The sequence below is a fragment of the Eucalyptus grandis genome, chromosome 7 (genome assembly GCF_016545825.1).
Source record: "Eucalyptus grandis isolate ANBG69807.140 chromosome 7, ASM1654582v1, whole genome shotgun sequence".
In the NCBI taxonomy this organism is placed as follows: Eukaryota; Viridiplantae; Streptophyta; class Magnoliopsida; order Myrtales; family Myrtaceae; genus Eucalyptus; species Eucalyptus grandis.
The window spans coordinates 41,516,648-41,538,914 of NC_052618.1; the positions used below are offsets into that span (position 1 = coordinate 41,516,648).

Sequence of the window (22,267 nt, forward strand, 5' to 3'; positions counted from 1 at the left end):
GTTATGATATGTTGTTTAATGGTCGAAAAATCTCGGCTCCATTATTGGTCATCAAGCTGTAACATAGAAATCTTATTGCATTGTCTCCTCTGCATTGTTGTGGTATGGAAAAATTTCATGTTTCGATCCCCCCAACTCATCCAATTTATCCTAGATCTCATAAACAAGAACATTTCTTCTTGTCGCCATAAAGTTTCAATTTAACTTACTATGTTTTTGTATTCCTCACTGTGTGGGCCATCTTCTGCGTAGTTGGAGAGATCAGTAAGTCTATTTTGGCGTGACTGGATCTATCTGGAAGCATTTTGGAACGTCTTCCTACTCCATTTGTCCATAGCTGTTGCAACCTGTATTGTTTTAGCATTAATATTCGGGTGATCCAAGCTTTCATCCTCCCATGCTTGACGTATGACTTCTGAACATTCTATGTTTTCTAGCAAAAAGATTTCAAATATGAAATTTCTCTTCCTTCTTACCCCATTAGAGTCCAAAGAAAGTAGGATTGGACAATGGTCTGACCCTATTGCTGGTAATGCAAAGGCCTCTACATTTGGGAATAGGACTCTCCATTCTAGATTGCATATGGCTCAGTCTAGCCTCTTTTTCACTAACTCCTCTCCCTCCCTGTTATTTGTCCATGTGTAAGAGCATCCTTTGCTTTCAATGTCCATAAGTGAGCATGTATTCAAGAGTTCCCGAAATGTCACCATTCTATACCGGTTGGCCTCCCACCGTCTGACCTTTTCCCATTGATACAATACTTCATTGAAGTCACCTATGCAAAGCCATGGTAGGGTATTGACCATACTAATAGAACAAATGGTCTACCATAGTTGTAATCTTTGTTGGTAGTTGGTAGGGGCATGGAGAAAAGAAATTCTCATTAGGCATATGTTATTGAGATCCTTGCACTTTACGTCTATTAATTCTCCCGAGCTAGATTCCACTTCCACCTTCACTTCCTCATTCCCACTCTTGGCCTAGCTAAGTTGAGTGGCTGGATTTGTGTTTGTTGCATTTGCTTTCCTCGGCTTGTTGAAATGTTTGCTGTTAAACTCTCCCCTTCTAAGGGAACATTTGCTGCGCTGTATGGAATTATTGCCATCTCACTTAGTTCTGTGATTTTCTTCCTTTCAGTGCCATCAACAGATATTGTTGGAGTGGTTGTCATTATCTCCCCATCTTCGGCAAGAGGTTCTATTTTCCCATAAAAGGCTTTCCAAAACGAGCTTAGTTCTCTTACTTCTGCCTTGAGCCATGACCCATATTTTCCAGGGAGATCTTGAGGTAGGCTAGTTTCTTCACAAGGGATTTCTGGTCAATAATTAGCATAATGGCCTATCCACCCACATGAGTAGCAAAAGTGGGAAAATCTTTCGTATTTGAAGTCTAACCACCATTTTTTTGTCTCCCACATTGATGATTGTTCCAATTTTTAGCAGATTTGACAAATTCAAGCACACTTTCATCTTTCCCATTTTACGCGAGTTGTTGTTTTTTGCCTCAACTTTTACTTCTTCAACCCTGCCTAATTTTTCTACTATTTGTCATACATAAGCCTCATTAGTATGAGCTCGAGGGAGCTCCATGATCTGAACCCAGAAATTATAATGCGTAAATTCATAACAACATTTAGGAATATTTGGGTCTCCTTCCTATAAAACAAGTAAGTTGCTGGCAAATGACCAAGGTCCCGTTACGAGCACTCTTCTTTTATCATCCATAGAACTAAAAATAAATGAGAAAAATCCAGGTTCTATTTATTCACATTTTATGGACTCTAGTTTCCCTGCCCTCCTCATCGTACTAACAAAAGCTTGAAAGTTGATGTTGGGTTTAGAATAAAGTTTGCCATAGAGAAGGAGTTCACTTTCCTGTTTTTACTCTTCAAAAATCTCTATTGCCAGCATTGTGATGTCTTCTTCAGACCATAGATCACCCATTTTCCTGCACAATGCTGCCATCCTCAGTTGGTTCTCAGAGTTCCTAGCCATATGAATTTTGCTATCTTCTCTCTCTCTCTCTCTCTCTCTCTCTCTTTAATGGGGTGGATGCGGGGTGGTAGATCAAAATTTCTTTGATTCTAGAGTGAAGGGAGCTCTAAAAAGAGCTTCGAAAGCTCAGCTTGGGGTTTTCGATTAGATGGATTTTGCCCTTGGGTTTTTTTTTTTTTTTTGTGGATGGTTTAGAAATGTATTTGAACGGGGTTTTGGACTTGAGATTGGTTTGGATATCTTTGGGTAGTAGCAAGGGAGAAGAACAATAGAGTGTGGGTGTTTTCGATTACCGCTAGATTAGTGGCAATGGGCAGATTCCCCAACCCATGTGTGGAGGAGGTGTTGCGGCCATGGAAAGGAGAAGCGGGTTAGGGTTTCTGGGGTTTGGAAGGGTATGAAACAGCAATAGTAAGGGGCGGAAATGGAGGCTTCTTGCTTTGTGTGCTTAATGGGGCTGAGCCAAATCCCTCGACTGGGGATGAAGAGATAGAAACGACCATTGGAGGGGATGCAGATTTTGGGTAGCTAGGGTTTGAGGAATGGAAAGCTATCACCTAAGAGATAGAGGGAAGCTCACACAAGGTGAGAGAGAGGACTCGCTCTATTAAGTCAGCCACTTTAAGTGGCTTGTTTCTTGTTGTTGGGCCACCAATAGGTCTATTCTTCAGCCATTTATCTCTAATAGAAATTTTCTTTCCATTCATAATCGCCCACATAACTTGAGAGGATATGGCATCTCTTCCTACTATTAGGCTTTGCCAACCCCACGAAGGACGAGAACCTTTTCCAATTTGCCAAAAGTCACATTGTGGAAAGTAGAATCCCAACATAACTTGACTCCAAAGAGTCTCAGGATGCTGAGAAATTGATCACGCTTATTTCCCTAATCTAGCTTTGTTAAAAGCTAGTAGATCTTTGAATCCAAGACCCCCTTTATCCTTCTTAAGCTTCAAAATTTCCCACTTTCTCTAGTGTAAACCAACTGTTTTGTCACTATTTCTCCATCGAAAGTTGGCTATTTTCTTCTCAATGACTGTACAAATTGAAATTGAGATTTTGAAAATAGACATTGCATATTGAGGAATTGTTTGCATCACTGATTTAATCAATATTTCCTTCCTGGCTTTTGACAATGAGTTTTCCTTCCAACTTTCTAACTTCATATTAACTCTAGCAAGAATCCAGGTGAACATTTCTTTCTTTGAGGCACCCCAATCCAAAGGAATTTCTAAGTATTTTCCTGTTTTATCAATTTCTGGAACTCTCAACTCCAAAACCGTATTCTTCCTAAGGCTCTCCGAACATCTTTTACTAAAGTATATTCCTAATTTATTTAGATTTATAGTATAGCCTAATGCAAAACAATACTAATGTAGGATAGCTGCCGAATTTTGACATTTCAATAGAATACCATATAGGAAAAAGATATAATCATCCACCAATAATAGATGTGAGAGAGTAGAACATCTACTATTCAATTTGATTCCACAAATTGTATCTACTACAGCTGCTTGCTTCATCAAGTGAGAGAGCACATTTTCCACTAGAATAAACAGATAAGGAGATAACGAGTCAACTTGGCGAATACCTCATGTTGACCTAAATAATGTCATAGGTTCCCCGTTGAATTTAATGCTAAAAGATACTGTTGAAACACATTACATCACCCATTGCACCTACTTTTTACAAAAACCCATCTTGATTAAACATTCCTGGAGGAAGTCCCACTTTATTCGATCATACACTTTTTGCATATCTAACTTTAGAACAGCTTGGAACTTTCTTTTCCTCTCACGAGTTCTCACTCTATGAAGGACCTCTTGTACGATCAAGATGTTGTCTTGAATTTGTCTACCACCCACTAATGTGCTTTGTTCTGCTGCAATTAGGTTTAATAGCAATCGTTTCAGCCTATTCATTAGTACATTGCAAATAATTTTGTAAACAAAGTTGCATAGGCTTATAGGATGAAATTGTTCAAGCTTTTTTGGGTTTGGAATTTTGGGGATGAGGGTGATTGGGGTTCTGTTCATATTGGAGCTTAAGCAGCCAATATTAAAGATTTTTGCACCTTCTTGAAAATATCCTAATATATATCTTGCCAATGATGTTGGAAGAAAAACCCATTCAGTCCATCCGGCCCAGGAGCTTTGATAGCTCCTAATTGATGTATTGCAGCAGTAATTTCCTCCAAAGTGACAAGTTCTATTGGTCGTTGGCTCATATTCCATCAATCGAGCTTGGGACTTGATGGATAGGCTAAAAGTTTCCATACCCCACTAACTTGTAAGGATTTTTAAAGTAGACCCCCATCATCTCCTTAAGATTCTTCTCCTTTCTCACCCCATCCCCTTTTGTGTTCTGTAGCATGGTAATTCTGTTTCAAGTTCTTTGAAATGTTGTTGCATGGAAAAAATTAGTGTTTCTATCACCCCATTTTAGCCGACTGATTCTAGATTGCATTCCCCAATACATCTCTTGCTACCCCAAAATTTCAATTTCTTAGTTTATCTTCTTTACTTCCTCACTCTTATTAGACACTTCAAGACTATTCATCAATAATTGGAGTTCATTTCTCAGCTAATATATTCTTTTTTGAGTATTAGAGAATCTATTTTTGTTCCATTCAACTAGCTATTGTGCCACTATACGCAATTTTTCCACCATATTCAGTCTTTAGGAATCTGTTTTAACCCATACTCTCTTCATTATATGTGCACATTCCTTATCCTCTTACTAGAATGCTTCATATCTAAACTTCCTTTCTTACGTTCCTTCTTTGGAGATACTAATAGAATTAGTGGACTGTGATTTGAACCAATGGCTGGCAAGGCTATACGTTCAGCATTTGGATAGGCAATTCTCCATTGTAGAGTACGTAAAGCTCTATCCAGCCATTTCTTAACAAATTCTCCTCCTCCTCTATTATTTGCCTAGGTAAATACACACCATTTACATTCAAAATCTATTCAAGAGCAAGCATGCAGAAAATCTCTAAAAGTTGTAAGCCAGTAATGTTCTACCATTTTTTTTACCCACTTTCTCCCAATGATACAATATTTCATTAAAATCACCCATGCATATCCAGGGTAGATGGTTTCTAACACTTGCTCTATGGATAGCCTCCCATAATAGCACTCTTTCTTTATAGTCATTAGGAACATGCAGAAATGTAATCCACATACATTGTCTACTATCTTGAAGTTGGCATTGAACATTAATAAAAGTATTCGAGTGCGACTCAACTGATAACATTACTTGGTCATCTCAGAAAATGGCCAAGTCCCCTACAATCCCTTCGGACTCACTAAGAAGCTATTTTGAAATTCTAGCCACCTTCTCAAACATTACACCATTTGATCTTGATTTTTAGTTTCCATTAAAAAGACAATACTTGACCTTTCTTGAGTCACTAGGACTCTTAATGCTTGAATTGTTAGGGGTGTGTCCAACCCTTGATAATTCCAACTTAAGAACTTCATGGATAATCCAATGACTAATTAGGGCTAGTAACCAAAGCCCATTGAGTTGACTTCTGCGCCGCTATAATAGGGGTCTCCACTAGCCGAGTTTTGTCAATTGATGGTGTCTTTGAAGATTGAGCACCATACGGGCAAAATCTCTTCCTTTTTTTGGATGTGGGAAGCTTGGTGCCTCTAAATTTGCACCTTACTAGTCCTTATTTAGCTTCATCACATAAGTTTCCAATTCCTTTAGCCGTTCCTTGTAGAGCGCCATAGTAGACTCATCATTTAGACAACTGCTTCCTCTTTTTTGTGTTCCTTTATCTTCTATGATCATTATGTGTTCCTTTATCTTCTATGATCATTAGTGCTAAAGAAGAGGTCAAATGATTGCCCTTTTGTTGAGATCATCATCCACATGCTACTATCCATAGATGGACAGGATTGTGTCCTTGGTTTTCTCCTTCAACTTCTTATCTTTCTCAAGTTCAAAAGCAAGAGGGGTCTCTAACACCATATCCTCTTCTTCTTGGATAATAACTTGTTTACCATTGAAAATTTTGCCATACAGAATGAGTTCCCGCACTTTCACTCTTAGCCTTTGCCCAAATTTGCCTGGTAAGTTCTCTTCTAGCCCAAATTCTTCATAAGGTATCTCTTTACAAAAGGTGGCATAGTGCCTAATTCTTCCACAAGAACAGCAATAATGCGGAAGTCTTTTCATATATTAATTCTACCCAAAGCCTTTTACTCCCCAAGTTGATAATAACACCGGTCTTGAGAGGATTAGCTAGGTTCAGGTTTATTTTTGCCTTGCCTACCTTATAAGTGTTGTTCCATTTGGCTTCTAATTTCACTTCTAGTACATTGCCCAGTTTTGATGCTACTTCTTTCACTACTTCATTTGTAACTCTTCCCAATGGGAGTCCATAAAAATGCACCCAAAATGCACAATGAGTGAATTCATAACAGATTTCTAGAATATCCAAGTTACATTGCTGTAAAACTAAGAGATCACTAGAAGAAGACCACGGCCTGGAGTCTAAGACTTCCCATTTTTCAGCTTGTGAGTTAAAGGAAAAAGAGAAAAATCCCTGCTCTATACTCTTTTCATTGTGTTTAGGAAAGCTTGAAAGTTCACATTTGGTTTAGAGTAAAGCTTCCCAAACAATGATTACCTGCATTTTGTTAATTTCTCTTGAGAGATGCCTTCTTTGACATTTACTACATCATCTTCAGACCATAGGTTACCCAGGCTTTTACAGAGAGCCACCGGTCTTCGCTCTTCATTATACTGATCACCCATTAATAAATTTCCAAGATGCAGGGCCCAAAGGGATTTAAGCAGAATACAAACCTCAGAGACGAGACTACTCAAGACAGAACTCGGAAGATTACCCAGAAGAAGAGGGGACTTTGCTAATGGAGATCCTGCCCATTCTTCGCAAATGCAGGCCTGCAGCGTTCGGACCCAGCTGAAGTGTCGCGTTGCATCTCCAGAATGGTTGACAGGAGCTGTTTCAGTAGGTGGAGGAAGGAAGACTCGAAATGGGGAATGTGAGAGGGTAGGGATCGTGGGTATGTATACAGGGATGGGTTGAAAGGGGATGGCAGCCATGGGCGGATGGAAGGGTATCGACTGGCCATAAGGGTTCAATGGCGAAGCTGTAAACAGAGAGAGAAGGCTAGAAGAGATAAAGAGAGGACCTGCCGTATAAGGATTCAGCTTATGGTGGGACGTTTAGGGTTTTAGTGGGGGCTGGATTAAGGTCTGCTGCTGAGGAGAAAACCATAGCTCCCCAGAAGGTAGAGAAGAACTACCCATTTGGCAGTGTCAATGAATTATGTTGAGAAGTATTTATTGTCATCGAGGTTTATATCGCAGATGATCCTAAGCTAAAACGAAGGTAGTTAGTGAGAAAGAACCAAAATATAATGGTTCAATGATGAAATTAAATAAACAAATGGAATTCAAGAATGAAACCATTAAAAAGAAAAAGAAAATCAATAAATTTAACGGCCACATTGAACAAAAAATTAAGAAGTTCAGGGGCGAATTGAACAACCCAAAACTTCAGAGATGGCTTAGATGGCTTTAAACAATGAGGAAAAATTCAAGTATTATTAGCGTCCCCGTCCCATACAAAAAGATCATCATCGAAGAAAGCCCTCCTTTATTTTCATCCCCCAAATAACCCATATACTACGTACTCATCGGTGTTGGCATAAACCCCCCGTGAAAAGGGAAGTAGTGACGGTTGTCCAAAAGTTCTTAACAGGGATGATCAGAGGCTGAGAATTAAGCATTTGGTCGAGGAAGCCATGCAGGCTCTAAAATCATGACTTTGTGCATCACAAGCATCGATCGAATTTCTCATCCCTCACCACAGATTGAAAATGTTGTTAAACCCACTGGTCTCCTTGCATATTTCAACACTGCAGTCAGCTGATATCAATCAAGACTCAAACCCAGTGAATCACCAAACAACATGAAGGCTTCAAGAAGGCAAGATCATGAGATAAAACACAATCCTGATCGGATCTTCTCATCCCTTGCCATAAACTGAAAATGAGGTTAAACCCATTACACTTAGCAGATTTCAAGACTCCAATCAACAGAATATCGATCAGATTCAAAGCTAGTGAATCACCAAAGAACATGAAGACTTCGCAAAGGCTAGATTATGAAATAATCATGATCCTTATCTCTATCGAACTTCACATCCCTCAGCAGAAACTGCAAATGAGGTTAAACCCATTACACCTCTGCAGAGTTCAAGACTCCAATCAGCTGATATCAATCAGATTCAAATTCAGTGAATCACCAAGAACACGAAGACTTTCAAGAAGGCAAGATTATGAGACAAACACAATCTTCTGATCGATCTTCACATCCCTCACCAGAAACTGAAAATGAGATTAAACACATTACACCCTCTGCAGATTTCAAGACTCCATTCAGCTTATATCAATCAGATTCAAATTCAGTGAATCACCAAGAACATGAGGACTTTCAAGAAGGCAAGATTATGAGATAAACACGATCCTGTGATCAATCTTCACATTCCTCACCAGAAACTGTAAATGAGGATAAACCCACTACACTCTCCGCAAATTTCAAGACTCCGATCAGCTGATATCAATCGGATTCAAATTCAGTGATTCGCCAAAGAATATGAAGACTTCAAAACAAGGCAAGATTATGAGATCACTATGATACTGATCTATCTACTCATCCCTAACCAGAGATTGAACAAGAGGTTAAACCCATTACAGCCTGCGGATTTTGCCACTCCAATCGGCTGATATCAATCAGATTCAAGCCCATTGAACCACCAAACAACATGAAGACTCAAAGAAGGCAAGATCAAGAGATAAACTTTATCTTAATCTCATTCAAAACTTCATTTCTTATACATAAAACAACAGAAACTGCCAAAATTACGACTCCGGAGGAAAAGTTACACTGAAATAAAGAACACAGGAAGCTTCACTTCTTGACCAGCTCGTCGGGGACGACCTTGAGCAACTTCCTCTGCTTCGACTTGGCGAGCTTCTTCAGCGTCTTGGGGTTGGTGATCTTCTGGAGCTTCGTCCCCGTCCTCAGTATGTTCTCCTTCTTCTTCTTCTCCCTCTCCTCCCTCTTCCTCCTCTTCTCCACCTTGTTCGCCCTTATCGTCTCCTTCAGCTCCGCCATCCTCTCCCTGTACGCCCTCTTGATCTCCTTCTGCCTCCCCCGCTCCTCGAAGCCCGTCCCCTTCACGCTCGCCCGCTGCGCCGACGCCCGCTGCCTCCGCGGCTGCTTCCACTTCCGCCCCGACACCCGCCCCGCGATCACCCCGTCGTAGGTCGGCCTCCCGAAGGAGAACGTCGAGGCGGTGGTCGGCCGGTCGGGGTCCTCCAGCGAGGGGATCGCCGCCCGCTTCGACGGCGGGGGGCCGGCGCCGTCGATCTCCATGGTGGCGCCATCGTCGGCGGCCGCCGAAGCCGCGGCGGCGCGCTTGCGCTTGTAGGTTTTGCCGCCGAAGCCCTCGTCAAGGGTGCGAAAGTCGATCGTGCACGCCATGGAAGAAGGAGAGTGAAAACCCTAGGATTTGCCGTTGGGGGTGGGTTTTATAGGGTTTAGAGAAGTGCCGCCTTTTCTTATGGAAATTGCAGATTAGCCCTTGAAGTTTTGATTTATTTCGATTTGGCCAAGACACTAATAAATTGTTACTTATTAGTAGGGCTAATCAAATTATACCGTAAGTTATTAATACTTTCAAGGGATATTCTTTTCTTTTCTTTTCTTTTAAATTACAATTTTTGGTGCCTCGCCATCTTGCTGTTATTCGATATGGAATACCTCGATTTAGAATTTCAAATATTATTATATTTAATTTAACGTTATCCCAAAATTCCAAAAAAAAAAAAAAGATTCCAATTCTTAATTTAGAGGGAAATCTTATAAATACAAATGATGGGTGATTTTTTGTTCCCCTCTAATATTAGCCTTTAGTTCTATCCATAATATCTACTTCTTCATGAATATAAGCTCGATTGATTATCTAAAGAACTTAAGAAATAAGTGAGATCATACCTCACAGTCATATATATTGCATCCATAGACATTAAGGGTGACATTTCGCCATTTTCATATATTTTAATGTACAAGTATTAATACTATGATATTAAGAATTGTGAAGTAACCGGAAGTAAAGCCACGGTTGTAACCTTAAAGAAGCAATTGCTTCAAGGGTGTACTATTTTTTTAGTAAAGGAATCTTTCACGAATTAATTTTTCAAAATTTCACACTTTTGTTCACTAAAAATGATTGGTCATCGGAAAATCATTCATGATCAAAGAAAATATGCATGCTTAAAGTTGGGAAATGAATTCCTTAACCTGAAAAATGGAAAAATATTACCTAAAAAATAATTTTCCAGAAAAATATTTTCTTATCATGAAGTTTTTCTCGAAATAAATACACCTAAAATCATCCCAGTCGCCTTTGTCTTCTTCTTCCTAAGATTTTTCCAAAATAACTATCTTGTCTGTATCACATCTACATCTCCACCTTCCTCCACCTTAGATATTCAAGATGCGCATTCCATATCATTTTTATGCTGTCAACATTTCACACCAACTTATCAGTTGTTCCCTCGGAGATGGGCAATTTAGCTTTTGACAATCCACCCCACAATGAAGAGCATGCATTGCAATAGTTGGTCCACAATGGCTTTAGTACACTTTTAGTCCCCCACTTACCATCGCGTCGGAACCACCCCTTTTGTCTTTGGCAATTAAACCCTCTAAAGCAGCGGTCTAGTAAGGATGGCAAGACCATCGTCGCCCTCGCCACGACCAAGGCGACACCTCTTTACCTTCTCTCGCTCGCTCGCTCTCTCACGCATGTCTAGCAAGGGCAGGACAGAGTTGCCAAACCTTCGGTGGCAACCGGACGATGGTGGTTTCTCTCTCTTAATGCCTTTTCCCCATTCAGACCCAATTACACGAACTACACAAGTTAGGGGACCGAAAGTTTCCTTGAACCGCGGCACAGCTATCAAAATCACACACTGCTTTTGATAGGCGGCTTACCAAGCATAGGCCTCCAGACTTTCACAGTTCCCACGAGGTCTTAAGTGCAGCCACTAGAAAACACATAGCCATCACATCCCCCAGAAATGCATCTAATGGCACGAGCACATGAACTGGGAGCACAAATGAAAGAACAATAAAAACTGAAAAGAAAAGGGAGAGCGAATTTCTATCTATGAAACTGGAAACTTAGGAACATCGTCTTGCTCTCTAGAAGCATGTTCATGGAAGTACATCCCATTTAGGTAAAGTAAGGTAATTCAACCTCGAAATTGCAACATTAAACTAGCTAAACCTACTTTCTGCTTAAGCATACCAGAGGAGGCAGCATTTACAATTAAAAAGACTAAACAGCTCAACGGAAACTAGGGTTAGCATCGGCTTCGCTCCAGTTAATCTACTCCCGCTGAGTCACACCATCCCATGGAAGCCAGCTGACTCTAAGAGAAGTGCCTTGATCTGTTCTGGGAGGACATCTTGACCTTCCCTACATTGCTGAGACACGAGAAGCACCAAAATCGGAGAAATGATTAACAAATGACAATTGAAAAAGAAGGCAAACATAAGCTGCAATGCTTCAATTATGATGGTGCATTTCAAGGATTTCATTGGAAAATGCATATGTTTTGGTATCGTCTTGTGAATGAGAACAGGCTGACAGATTGCCAAATGGAGATGCATAGATGGTAGTATCTTTAAAGACGTCACAACAATATTTTTACTTAATTTGTTACAGCCATATTGTTCTAATTAATGCTAATACGAGTTATCCTTTCTTCTGCTTTTCTTCCGTTTCCTATTGCATCGTGCATTTCATGATGTGCATCATCTTCATTTATGTTTCAGTTAGCCATCTCAATGCTAGCTCATCAGCAAGAATGAAAGGCGCGTGGCAGCAGAACACGAGTTCAGCACCTCTAGCGAAAGCTAGTTTAGCATAGTTTGCGTGCTGAGTTGAACTATGACTAGGACAAGGAGAAAGAGAACGAAACGCACCTCAGCTCGGAAAATGTCCATAGCGAATGCGTTGAAACAGCTGATGACAGCCTGTTGAATGTCCAACCCAAGGTTGTCTAGAGCCCTCATGGTGGAGAGCAAGAGCCCCGGTCTGCGTGCACAAAACATGTGGATGTTCACTGCTCTCCCTTCCCTCACTCTAACCTCCACCTGCAAAAAGCAAAACAGGGTGCTTATGCACAGATTAGAAATTGTAATGTACATGAACTATGTAAAAGAAATTATTATGATTGATGTAAAATAATAATTTGGTTGTGGAAAAGGGAGGACATATTATTTTGTGAATCCAAGGCTAGATTAGGTATTAATGCTACTTAGATGCTTTAAAGTAGATCTTAATACTTAATACCCAAATCCATGCGTCCTTGTTTTGCATTCAACTTCGAAGGAAGAAACTACATTGCAAAAGGATTTTAGTGCTATAACATAAATAAATGAAATGATGGTTAGACCAATCTTGGATGTGTAATCCCTTATAAACCATTTGAAAGCAAGTTCAAAATTTAGAGAAGTGAATGAAATCAAAATTTGATTGGCGATAAATTAAGGTTTCTCACAAAAATCAAATATGAAGCAATCTTTGACTTAAAAGGTAAAAACAAAGAGGACTGTCATCAAATTAGTATTCTCTGTAACTTGAGTCAATCGAAAGGACCACTTTAATTACCATTTTCTCAACCTCCTTAATGCGAAGGAGAACATAATTTCGTGATGGTAGATATATTTCAAAAATTCACTCCATTGGAACCCGAAGTTTCCATGAATGCACCAGACACCTAAGGCTCAGAATTTTCAAGAAAGTTTAGTGCACGATGCAACTGAAGCAACACATCAAGATTAAAACAGCAAACATGATCAGATGATAGAAATTTACTCTTGCAGGCTGGCCTTTGGGACTTGGCAAGGAGCTCGGGCACAGTTCTTCCTTCACACGGCAAGGAAGGGTGGGCGGAGTTGGTGTCAATGGATGAAAATTAGTCGAAGGGGGCAACATGGTTCCAGGCGGGGTCGATTCTAGCTCGTTATGGAGGTCATTGATCCTTTGCAGAAGCTCCTTCAAGTAGTCAATAGCATCCCCAAGAATTGAAGCTCTATCCATCTGCCAGACATAATTCAGAACATCAGAAGTTACGATGACAGAGCTTCAGAAAGCCAAAAAAATTATTCTTTAATCAGTGCACAAAGTTCTCACATCCTATCCTAAGACGCATCGAATCTATTTATCATCTATTATTTTAAAATATGGCCGGAGAGTTGCTTTATTCACCGTCTTTTTTAGCATAGCACTTGTATCTGAAGATCCCAAGGGTTCACAAGAACTCGTAAAACCCTTTCTAATCCACAACTGACATGCTAGTAAAGTAAAGAGCCATTATGGCTACTTCTCTGTGCAATAGGCAGAGATGGTCCACATAAGAGATCATGGCAACACAAGACTAGGCACTAAAACATGAAAAGCAATCTCAGACAAAACGCAGGTATTATATAGATAAGCTACCGCTCTCGAAGGACGAACTGGCCACAAACATGCAAATAACACCCATTTAATCAATAAAACACTCGCAAAGAGAAACTTTTGAAAAAAAAAATTGCAACTTTGTCAGAGAAAGTTCCCACCTTGCTGATCTTGGGCACTACCGACCTAAGCATGTACAGCCTATCATTCAGCTTCTTCCTCCGGCGCCGCTCAGCCATCAGATTCTTCGCCGGCAGCCCCTTCTTCTTCCCCTTCTGATCGCCGACTGTGACCGTGCTGTTTGCATTCGAATTGCACCCTTCGTGCTTCGAGTCCTCCATAGCCTTCCCGCTCTCATTACCCTCATCGGTATCATAATTCAAACCGGACCCATCAAAGCTCAATTCGTCATTAATACCATCATCAATCTTCTTTCTCTTCTTGTCCAATTCGCCGAACCTCGACACCGAGATCTCCAAATTCCCCAATTTCTCAGCCCCGCCGCCATTACTGCCAGACCCATTTCTCAGGGCAGCTCTCTTCTGAAACAGAGTCGGCTGGGCGCCCGTCTGGGGGAAAACCTCAAGAGGCCTTAGGACCTTGGTAGACCTGTTCGTGAACAGTGGGTTGCCGGGGCTCTCGAAGCCTTCGAACCCAGTCAGCCCGAACCCGCCGCCTGGCAATTGGGTTGAGTTTTCACCGAGCGGGACGAGCCGACTGGGCACGGGCAGCAGCTCGGAACCGGAGCCCAGCTCGGAACCGCCCATGAGAAGCGGCGCGCTCGAGGTCTGATTGCCCTGCACCGAGCCAAAAAGCCCGGCGGCGTCGCAGCCCAAATCGAATCCATTGTCAAAGGAATTGTTCCAGGCGACGTTGAGGAGGGAGGAGAAGCAGTGCTTGGGCTGCAGGAAGGGCTGGTGGGTCTGCGAGGGGTCGAGGACGAAGGCCTGCGACGGCGAGCACGAGGAGGACGAGTCGAGCGGGTGCGGGTGGTGCGAATGGTGGAGGAGGAGGGCGTTATCGGGAATCGGGGCGGCGGAGGAGAAGGAAAGGTCGGCCATTTCCGGAGCGGGCTGCAGCTGCTGCTGCTGCTGGGAATGGTGAGGCGGGTTGGTGGCGAAGTAGGACCAGTCGGCGTCGAGCATGGACTTGAAGGTGGGCAGCGAGGCCCCTCCATGGCCAGCTCGCCTTCCTTGTGCCGCGCCGCTTCGTCGTCGTTGCCGCCGCCGCCGCCGTCGTGGTGGTGGTGGTGGGCGGCGGCTGCGGCGGCGGCGGCGGCGGCGGCGGCGTCCCGGGTCCAGGAGACCTCGTCTTCCTCGCCCACGTTGTCCATCCAGGCGACGCCGCTGGGACCCAGAACCATCTCTCCCTTTTCTGCTCACAGAGAGAGAGAGAGAGAGAAAAACAGAGAGAGAAACAGAGACCGAGACAGAGACCGAGACAGAGAGAGAAAGGAGAAGGAGAAGTACTGGTGAAAAGGGCTGTAGGGTTTTTCACTGTCGCCCTTTTTGTACTCCAGGGAAGAAGAGGAGGAGGAGGAGGTGGAGGAGGAGGGGGGTGAAAAAATGAGTGGAGACGGTGGCGCTTAGCGGTTATCTGTCTGCGTGCTTCTCTCTCTCCCTCTCTCTCTCTCTCTCTCTGCTTTCTCTCTCTACTTTCTCTCTCTTCTGCTGTTGCTGTTGATGCTGATGACGACGATGATGAAACTTGGTGGGAAGCTCGTTTTTTTCTGTAGGGACTACTTCTTCTTCTTCTGTTTTCCGAGATTTTTCCCCGGCGGACGGATTTGCCCCTCCCGGTGCCGTCGTTATTACGCTGCTGTTCCGGGTCTGGCGAGCCGTTATTTTTGGGAGAGGCTTAATTTAGGAATATTGTGAGAATACCCGCTCGAAATTTCCACTCGCCCAAATAAAGCATTTTCTGGCCTTTTCATTAAAGGCAAATGCACAAAAAAGACCCTCTAATTATGTCAATTGCACTTTTTATTTCGTGTTAGTAAAGATCCCATATTTACTCCCCCACGATCTTTTTTCTTTATGTCAAGAAAAGAGCCAAATTTATATATATTTTGATTCCATTCACAATACATTTGTTACATTAGTATAAATTCGGGATGTTTTACGATACAAAAAAATTTAAGATATTTGTGTCATAATAGACAAGTTTAGAATTGTTGGAAATATAAAAAAAAAGTTTGAGTATTTGTGTTATGGCAAACATAATTTAATTTTTTTGCATTAAATCCTTTTTAAAATCTTTGATTCACATAATTTACGAACGGACATGACACATTTATCTCCGATACACATATTCTCTCTCACACCACATCATAGCAATCTTTCTCTCCATCCCTTGGCGGCAACCGACGATGCATTAAGAGCTTGACTCGATTGATCCACAAGCTTAATCACGCGATGATAATGCGAGCCTCACGATAGGGTTCACAGTGGCCATGCGGACTCTGTCCTAAGAGCTAGGAAGTTTCCCTTGGCTATGGCATGAGGGACCAAAGCACTACCTAGTCGAGCCAATTTCGAATTGGACTATTCGAGGCTGGCGATAGGCCATGGGGATTGGATTTGCCGGTTGTTTTTTCAAGCAAGGGCAAAATAGTAACTTCCATAAGTAAATATCTATCAAGATGCAAGTAGATATAAAATGATAAAATTCAAAATGTACCTTTTAACTGTTCATAAGTGGAGATGGTATTTAATATGTGAGTGCAATCTTCATATGGCCTTTTGCAATTAACGCTAATTTCTCAAATTTTCTTCTATAGTTGTTGAGCAAGTATTAGATATTAGTTGTGATAAATCATATCAATCACATATAAACAAATAGTGAGATTTCATGAAGATTGGTTTTGTCCGTCACATTATTCATAAATGAAATTTATCCAATACTTTCTAATGATTGTAAATAATAGAAGAGACTCAAGATTATAGACTGTGAATTCAAATGCGGGAATAAAGCATTGGCTTGAACATTGAAGTTGACATAACTTATAGCTCCCTTTCAAATGGTTATGCTTCCAACCTTTTGCTTCAATATTAACTTGTAAAATTTGAAATTCGACTTACATTCAACACTACAAACTCAATTTTTTTTTTTATATACATACTTGTAAATGCTAAAAAAAAATCATATTTCTCAAGAAAACTAAAACAATTTCAATTTGTCCCCCGTAAAGTCAACGGTTATGAAATTCTCAAACTCATGTTCAGTGGGGCTTGGACAAGTGACTAGCCGACACTAAAATCTGTACGTCGGACAAATGATTTAGATTACATTGATTATACGAGGTATGAGTGTTCTTGCAAGGACAGGTGATTAAATAACATATCTTGGAATAAAATACTTACTCGAATTGGTCGAACATTGGAATTTGGAACTAGTTGGGACTCCAAATGTTTCATTTTCGGTAAGTCTATTCTATTTTTTTAATTTAATTTTCCATTTTTAAATAGAGAACATAGATACATGTTCCTTTTATTTAATCATGCATATAAAATATTTTATCTCCCCAAGTTTCCGGTTTATATTAAAGTAATCTCAAGAGGGAGTTCTACTACGTCATTGTTTCATTTGCTAAACCTATTATATTATGATTAGTAGTAATGAGACTTCTTTCTCAAAGAAAAAATCATTACTAATTAACCGTGTTACTTGATGCGAGTATTTTTAGAAAAATATTTATTTTTTTTTGTAAAATCAAATGGGTGTCAATCTCCCACAAGAAAGACTCCCCAATGAAGAACGAGCTCAGAATTGGAAAATATGTGAAACATATTGTTCTGGTATTGTTGATTGGACATTATACAACTTAAAAAGGAATACAGCCTAAATCGTTAAGTAACTCAAACCTTTTAGATCAAGGCAATATAATCTTGTAATCTGGTTGAGAGTATTCTCTAAGTCTTGATCTATCTTTTACACCTTTCTAGTCATTGCTCATCGTACCATAGGTGATTGCTGTGTGCCTCAATGCCTGTCAGATAATTTTGGTCTTCTTCCTCGCTCCTTAATCTTCAGAATTAGTGTTGGTCCGTTTTCATGTGTATCGATCTAGAATCGTCCTTTTTCTCCCAGAAAATATCCTTTTCGAAATCATGAGTCGAACATAAGCTAATCACAACTTGGCTTTTATGATTTCAACAATAACATTGTATAGTTATGAAGTCGATATCTTGCTCGATATGATCGGCGTCCATCTCAAAATGGCCAACATTTATTTTCGTCAATTTTAGGGTGTCTAACAATGTCAATTAGCTTTTGGAAAAAGCTCCATTGATGAACGGTCAACGGAATAAAAATCAATGGGTAACGTGAGAAATTGATTCTCTGTGGTGGCTTTGGGGAGGGGGAAGGGGAGAGAGAGAGAGAGAGAGAGAGAGAGAGATTTGAATTTGGAGATCGCCAGGAGGAAGATGGAAGAGACTTTGAAAGTAAAGGGGAATAACTCTTCTTTTCCTTTTCTTCGACTGAAAGCATAGCGACCCACCCAAGTTTCTCGTGACTCCACTCCACTTCACCGCACCTACTCACTTCTCCCCTCCATCAATCCTCTCTCTCTCTCTCTCTCTCTCTCTCTCTCTCTCTCTCAATGATGGTTGTACATAATTAATTGGATATGTGGATTATTAAATCCCAAATAGCATAAGCCGCATGGTACAACTTTGTTTTTCAAGCTTTAAATAGGTCCCTACATGTTTGTTCTTAGGAATAAAAGATGTACATATTCAGATGGTACGCTTTCATTCAGGCCAATCTATTGTATGTTCCATCATCTAGTATGCCAATTTGATATCAATCTTAATGTACCTAAAATCGCTCTAAAGAAATTCCCCTCCCTAAATAGCAACGGGAGTAGAGTCTATTCAATACATAACCAGGTTTTAATTTGACTCAACTCGCATGCTCGATACTTGAAATTTGACTTGAGCTTGATTGAGTTTTGCTCGGCATCGGCTCGACTAGAAATTTGAGGCACCCTAGCTCGAACTCGCCTGAATTACAATCAACTTGGGGAAGAACTTGAGCGGAAGCTAGACCTTAAAAAAAAACTCAAGCGATATGGGTATATTATGTAATTTCAAGGGTATTCCCATAACTTGTTTTCTTTAAGAGAAATGTTTTGCGAAAAAAAAAATTAGAACCTCAACCTTGTTCGATTAATTAGGATTGCAAGACTTGTCAAGTTGAGTATTCGCGATTGGACCAAAGGCACTCGAGCATCTCGAGGCTGACCTAGAGTTAGACGAGTTGGTCTCATCTAATCGTGCCCGAATTATTCTCGACTGGTTAAACTAAATTTCACCCTTCGAAACGACATACGTGGAAACTTCGGTGAAGAGATGTGACGTCAACAATTGGACAACTATAGCTCAGACAATGACGCATGAAAGCCTTCAGGAAACTTCGTTCATAATTGAATTTTGGCAATGCATGTTCGAATTGTGAGATTTTATGGGACTACTACTAATAGTTCTAAAAGTTTAAACTACTATATGAAGATGTGGTTTAATAAGACTACTCTCGATTTGTCATTGAATTCTAGTAATGTAATGCATATACGAATTATGAAATTTTATGGGACTATTGATAATTATATTAAAAACTTAAATATTCTATCACGATTCAATCAGCGGCTCCTCATCGCCGTGGACAAGTTAGTGTGCAAGAGTCGAATCTTGAAAGAGAAGACCGTATACGGCGGCTCACTTCCAGAAGAGAGAGAGAGAGAGAGAAAGAGAGAGTCCGGTCCCCCCTCTTCACGTGAAAATTGAATTGCATTAGGGAGAGGGATAAGATTAGGGTCGGACACGCGGCGGACATGCAGCCGACCGGGAGGGCTTTCCGGAGGGGGCGGAACCAAGGCCAAGCCACCTTCGAAGCCTCCCCCTCGGAGCTGTCAACAATGGCGGTTTCTTCTCTTTTTCTCCCCCTCCGTCTTTGATTCTCGAGGAAGACAAACGGCGAACGGCAACGTTACAATTACCTCGAACTTGACGAGTCGTGTAAGCGCGATTTAAGGAAAAGATAAAAAAAAAAAAAAAAAAAAAACCTTCGGAGCAGTAATGCCGCAAGCATCACGTTTTATGTTAGCTAATATCATAATTCCAAATTAATATACCTCCACAAATTAATCCTTCACTAATTTTCGTGAAATTATACCATTAAATTGTTGAATTAGATGACAAGTGACAATTAACAGGCACCTCGATTTAAGATTTTATCCTCCATTTGTCATAAATAAAGTGATTTGTAGTTTTTTGTGTTATTGATTTAATTCATTAGAAATTAACGAATGGAAAATTTATCATGAATATATCAATTTGGGGTTTTTAGTCGTTATTAAATTAATTTTGGGTAAATTTTCCGTAAGTATATTAGTTTGAGGTTTTTCGTGGTATCATCCCCATTTTAAATGAATAATCTATAGCTGATTTTCAAAAAAGCGTTATTCACCTAAATATATTGTTTTTGGTATGTTTATCATTGGTACCGATTCAATCCATTCGACTAATTTAGACCGAAAACTACTATCGTAAAGGCCAAACATCCTATGTGGCAAAGTTGGCACCAATATAGATTTTTTAAAATAATTTTTAATATTTTTTGCTTTCTTTCTTTCTTTTCAATTCTTTATGTTAGTAAGCCATGGTTAGCAAGGCCGATCCTTACTAGGCCAAGGTGGCCTCACGAGGGCAAGCTTCACCCTTATCTAGGCAAGGCCAACCCTCGCTAGCTATGGCAAGTGGCCAGCCATTGGCAAAAAAAAAAACATATCAACGTTTGTATTGGTTATGTTATGTAGGATGATTGTATTTCACGTCAATAATTTCTAACTTAAATTGACTTGATGGATTGAAATGGTATCAATGTGAAAAGTTTTAGGATTAAATCGGTCCAATTATACGTTTAAGACTAAATTAATAATAATACAGCAAGTTTGTAGGACTTTTTAAGGTACTTTTCCCGCCCGTTTCCCCATGGATTTGTTGTTTTCCTATACCTTTCGGCAAAAGCATTTCTCCTTCGACTGATGAAGCCATGGCATCGGACGAAAACAGCAAGAGATGAGTTTGGACAGCTTGACCAAGAACAGTTGACAAATGATGATTTCTATTCACTAACCTGGCGAGCAAGCAATTTGACCACTAGAGGCCAAACCGCCGCCCGATCGTAAAAGTAGCTTTCATCTTTCATGTGAAACCAGCTTTCATCCGTTTGATTTTTCAGTGAACGAATCGAACTTCTTCGGTTCGAACTGTTAATGCCGTACGAAGTTGTCGTCTAACTACGTCTCCCTAAACCGCACACAACATCGAACAAGATCCCGCTAAATGCATGACAGACGGAATTCTTCAAGGGATTGACTGAGTCGTTAAGTGTTTGATTGGAATTCAATAGATCAAGTTTTATACACCTGTCATTTCTCAACCCATTTCTTTAGACAAAAACTCTGTTTTTTCCTCTTTTCAGATGGTAAATATTTCTCAGAACATGGAGTGTGAATCAAACCCATGTTTGAATTGAAATTGAGATACTGATACAAGTCATTCCTTTCTAAATCAGATAGATTCATATCTAAAAGAAGTTGACAATAAGTTCTTTCAAAATTGACTATTTGTCCTTAATGACAAGATCATTTACTCATATCAACTTTTTAAGGCCATGCCAGCCGACCTAGGGTGAAGTCTTATCCTGATGAAAGTGGACAATGCGAGATGCATGCATCCGTCAAATCAGTTGACCTACCCTATGTTACAAGGAAAAAATTATGAGCAACTAGGTGAATGACTTGATAATAAGGTCATAATAAATTCAGTATTGAATGAAATTCAAAGAGAATCAAAACTTATTTCCAAACTAATGTCAAAATTCGAACCAATAGTTAATCTCACATTTGGAGATTTTTCTAAATGTTTACTTTTATTGACAAACCTAACCTTTCTTCAATCATAGGACTTTTAAGAACCGGCCTAAATCGGACCAATTAGGTTAGTTCCCGAAGAATCTCGTGTTCAACCTGGATCATTGCCCCCACCCCTAATCGTACCATAGCCAGTGGACATGTTGTCTCTGCTCCGGACCATTATCCCTACCAATATTTTCACTACCATCATGCCTTTGCCCTCCACCAATCCTTTTACCCGTCTTTCACCATGCAGCATGGGTTCATCTTCTTCGTGAATGAGCCTCCTCTCTCTCTCTCTCTCTCTCTCTCTCTCTCTCTCTCCGTGCTGTTGACAAGACAGCAATGGCGAGGCTCAGGAGAGAATTAGGATTTCAATGGCATTTTGTAGTAGTAAATAATCGTGTAAATGATGATGCATATTCAAGGGAAAATTACCAAAAAAAAATCTTAAATTTTATTGTACTTATATCAATTCAATTCTAAACCCTTTAATTGTGACAATTGAGTCCTAAACCCTTTTTGTTTTATTAATTGAGTTCATCTAGCCAATTTTAACTTGAAAATACTAACATAGACAACTTTTTATAATTTTTCCATTTTTTTTCCTTTTTCTGTTTTTCTTTTTCCTTTTTGCCAATAGCCGGTCGTAGGTGATGGCTAAAGAAAGTAGGCGAGGTTGCCCTCACCCACTCCGAAGTGAGGGACGCCTTGCCTAGATGAGGGTCGCCCTCGACAACCACAATCAAGCGAGGGCTGCCCTTGCCAACCACACATGTGGTCAATCCTCACCCAATGCCAAGCCAACCCTCGCTGCCACTTGATAAAAAAAAA

The 22,267-nt window shown here is 40.4% G+C and overlaps 2 protein-coding genes across 2 annotated transcripts; both read right to left on the reverse strand.

The window, feature by feature from the left end:
* Positions 1-8,722: 8,722 nt before the first annotated feature.
* LOC104453530 lies at positions 8,723-9,560 on the reverse strand. Its single transcript, XM_010068116.3, has one exon. It carries the CDS (start codon positions 9,525-9,527, stop codon positions 8,952-8,954), a length of 576 nt encoding a protein of 191 aa, XP_010066418.1. The 5' UTR covers positions 9,528-9,560; the 3' UTR covers positions 8,723-8,951.
* A 1,626-nt stretch (positions 9,561-11,186) lies between these two features.
* Positions 11,187-15,200, reverse strand: LOC104453531 (transcription factor ICE1). Its single transcript, XM_010068117.3, is given in 5 exon segments — positions 11,187-11,537; positions 12,039-12,209; positions 12,934-13,158; positions 13,677-14,692; positions 14,695-15,200. Coding segments are annotated over 5 exon segments (1,680 nt in total). The 5' UTR covers positions 14,879-15,200; the 3' UTR covers positions 11,187-11,453.
* Positions 15,201-22,267: the final 7,067 nt, after the last annotated feature.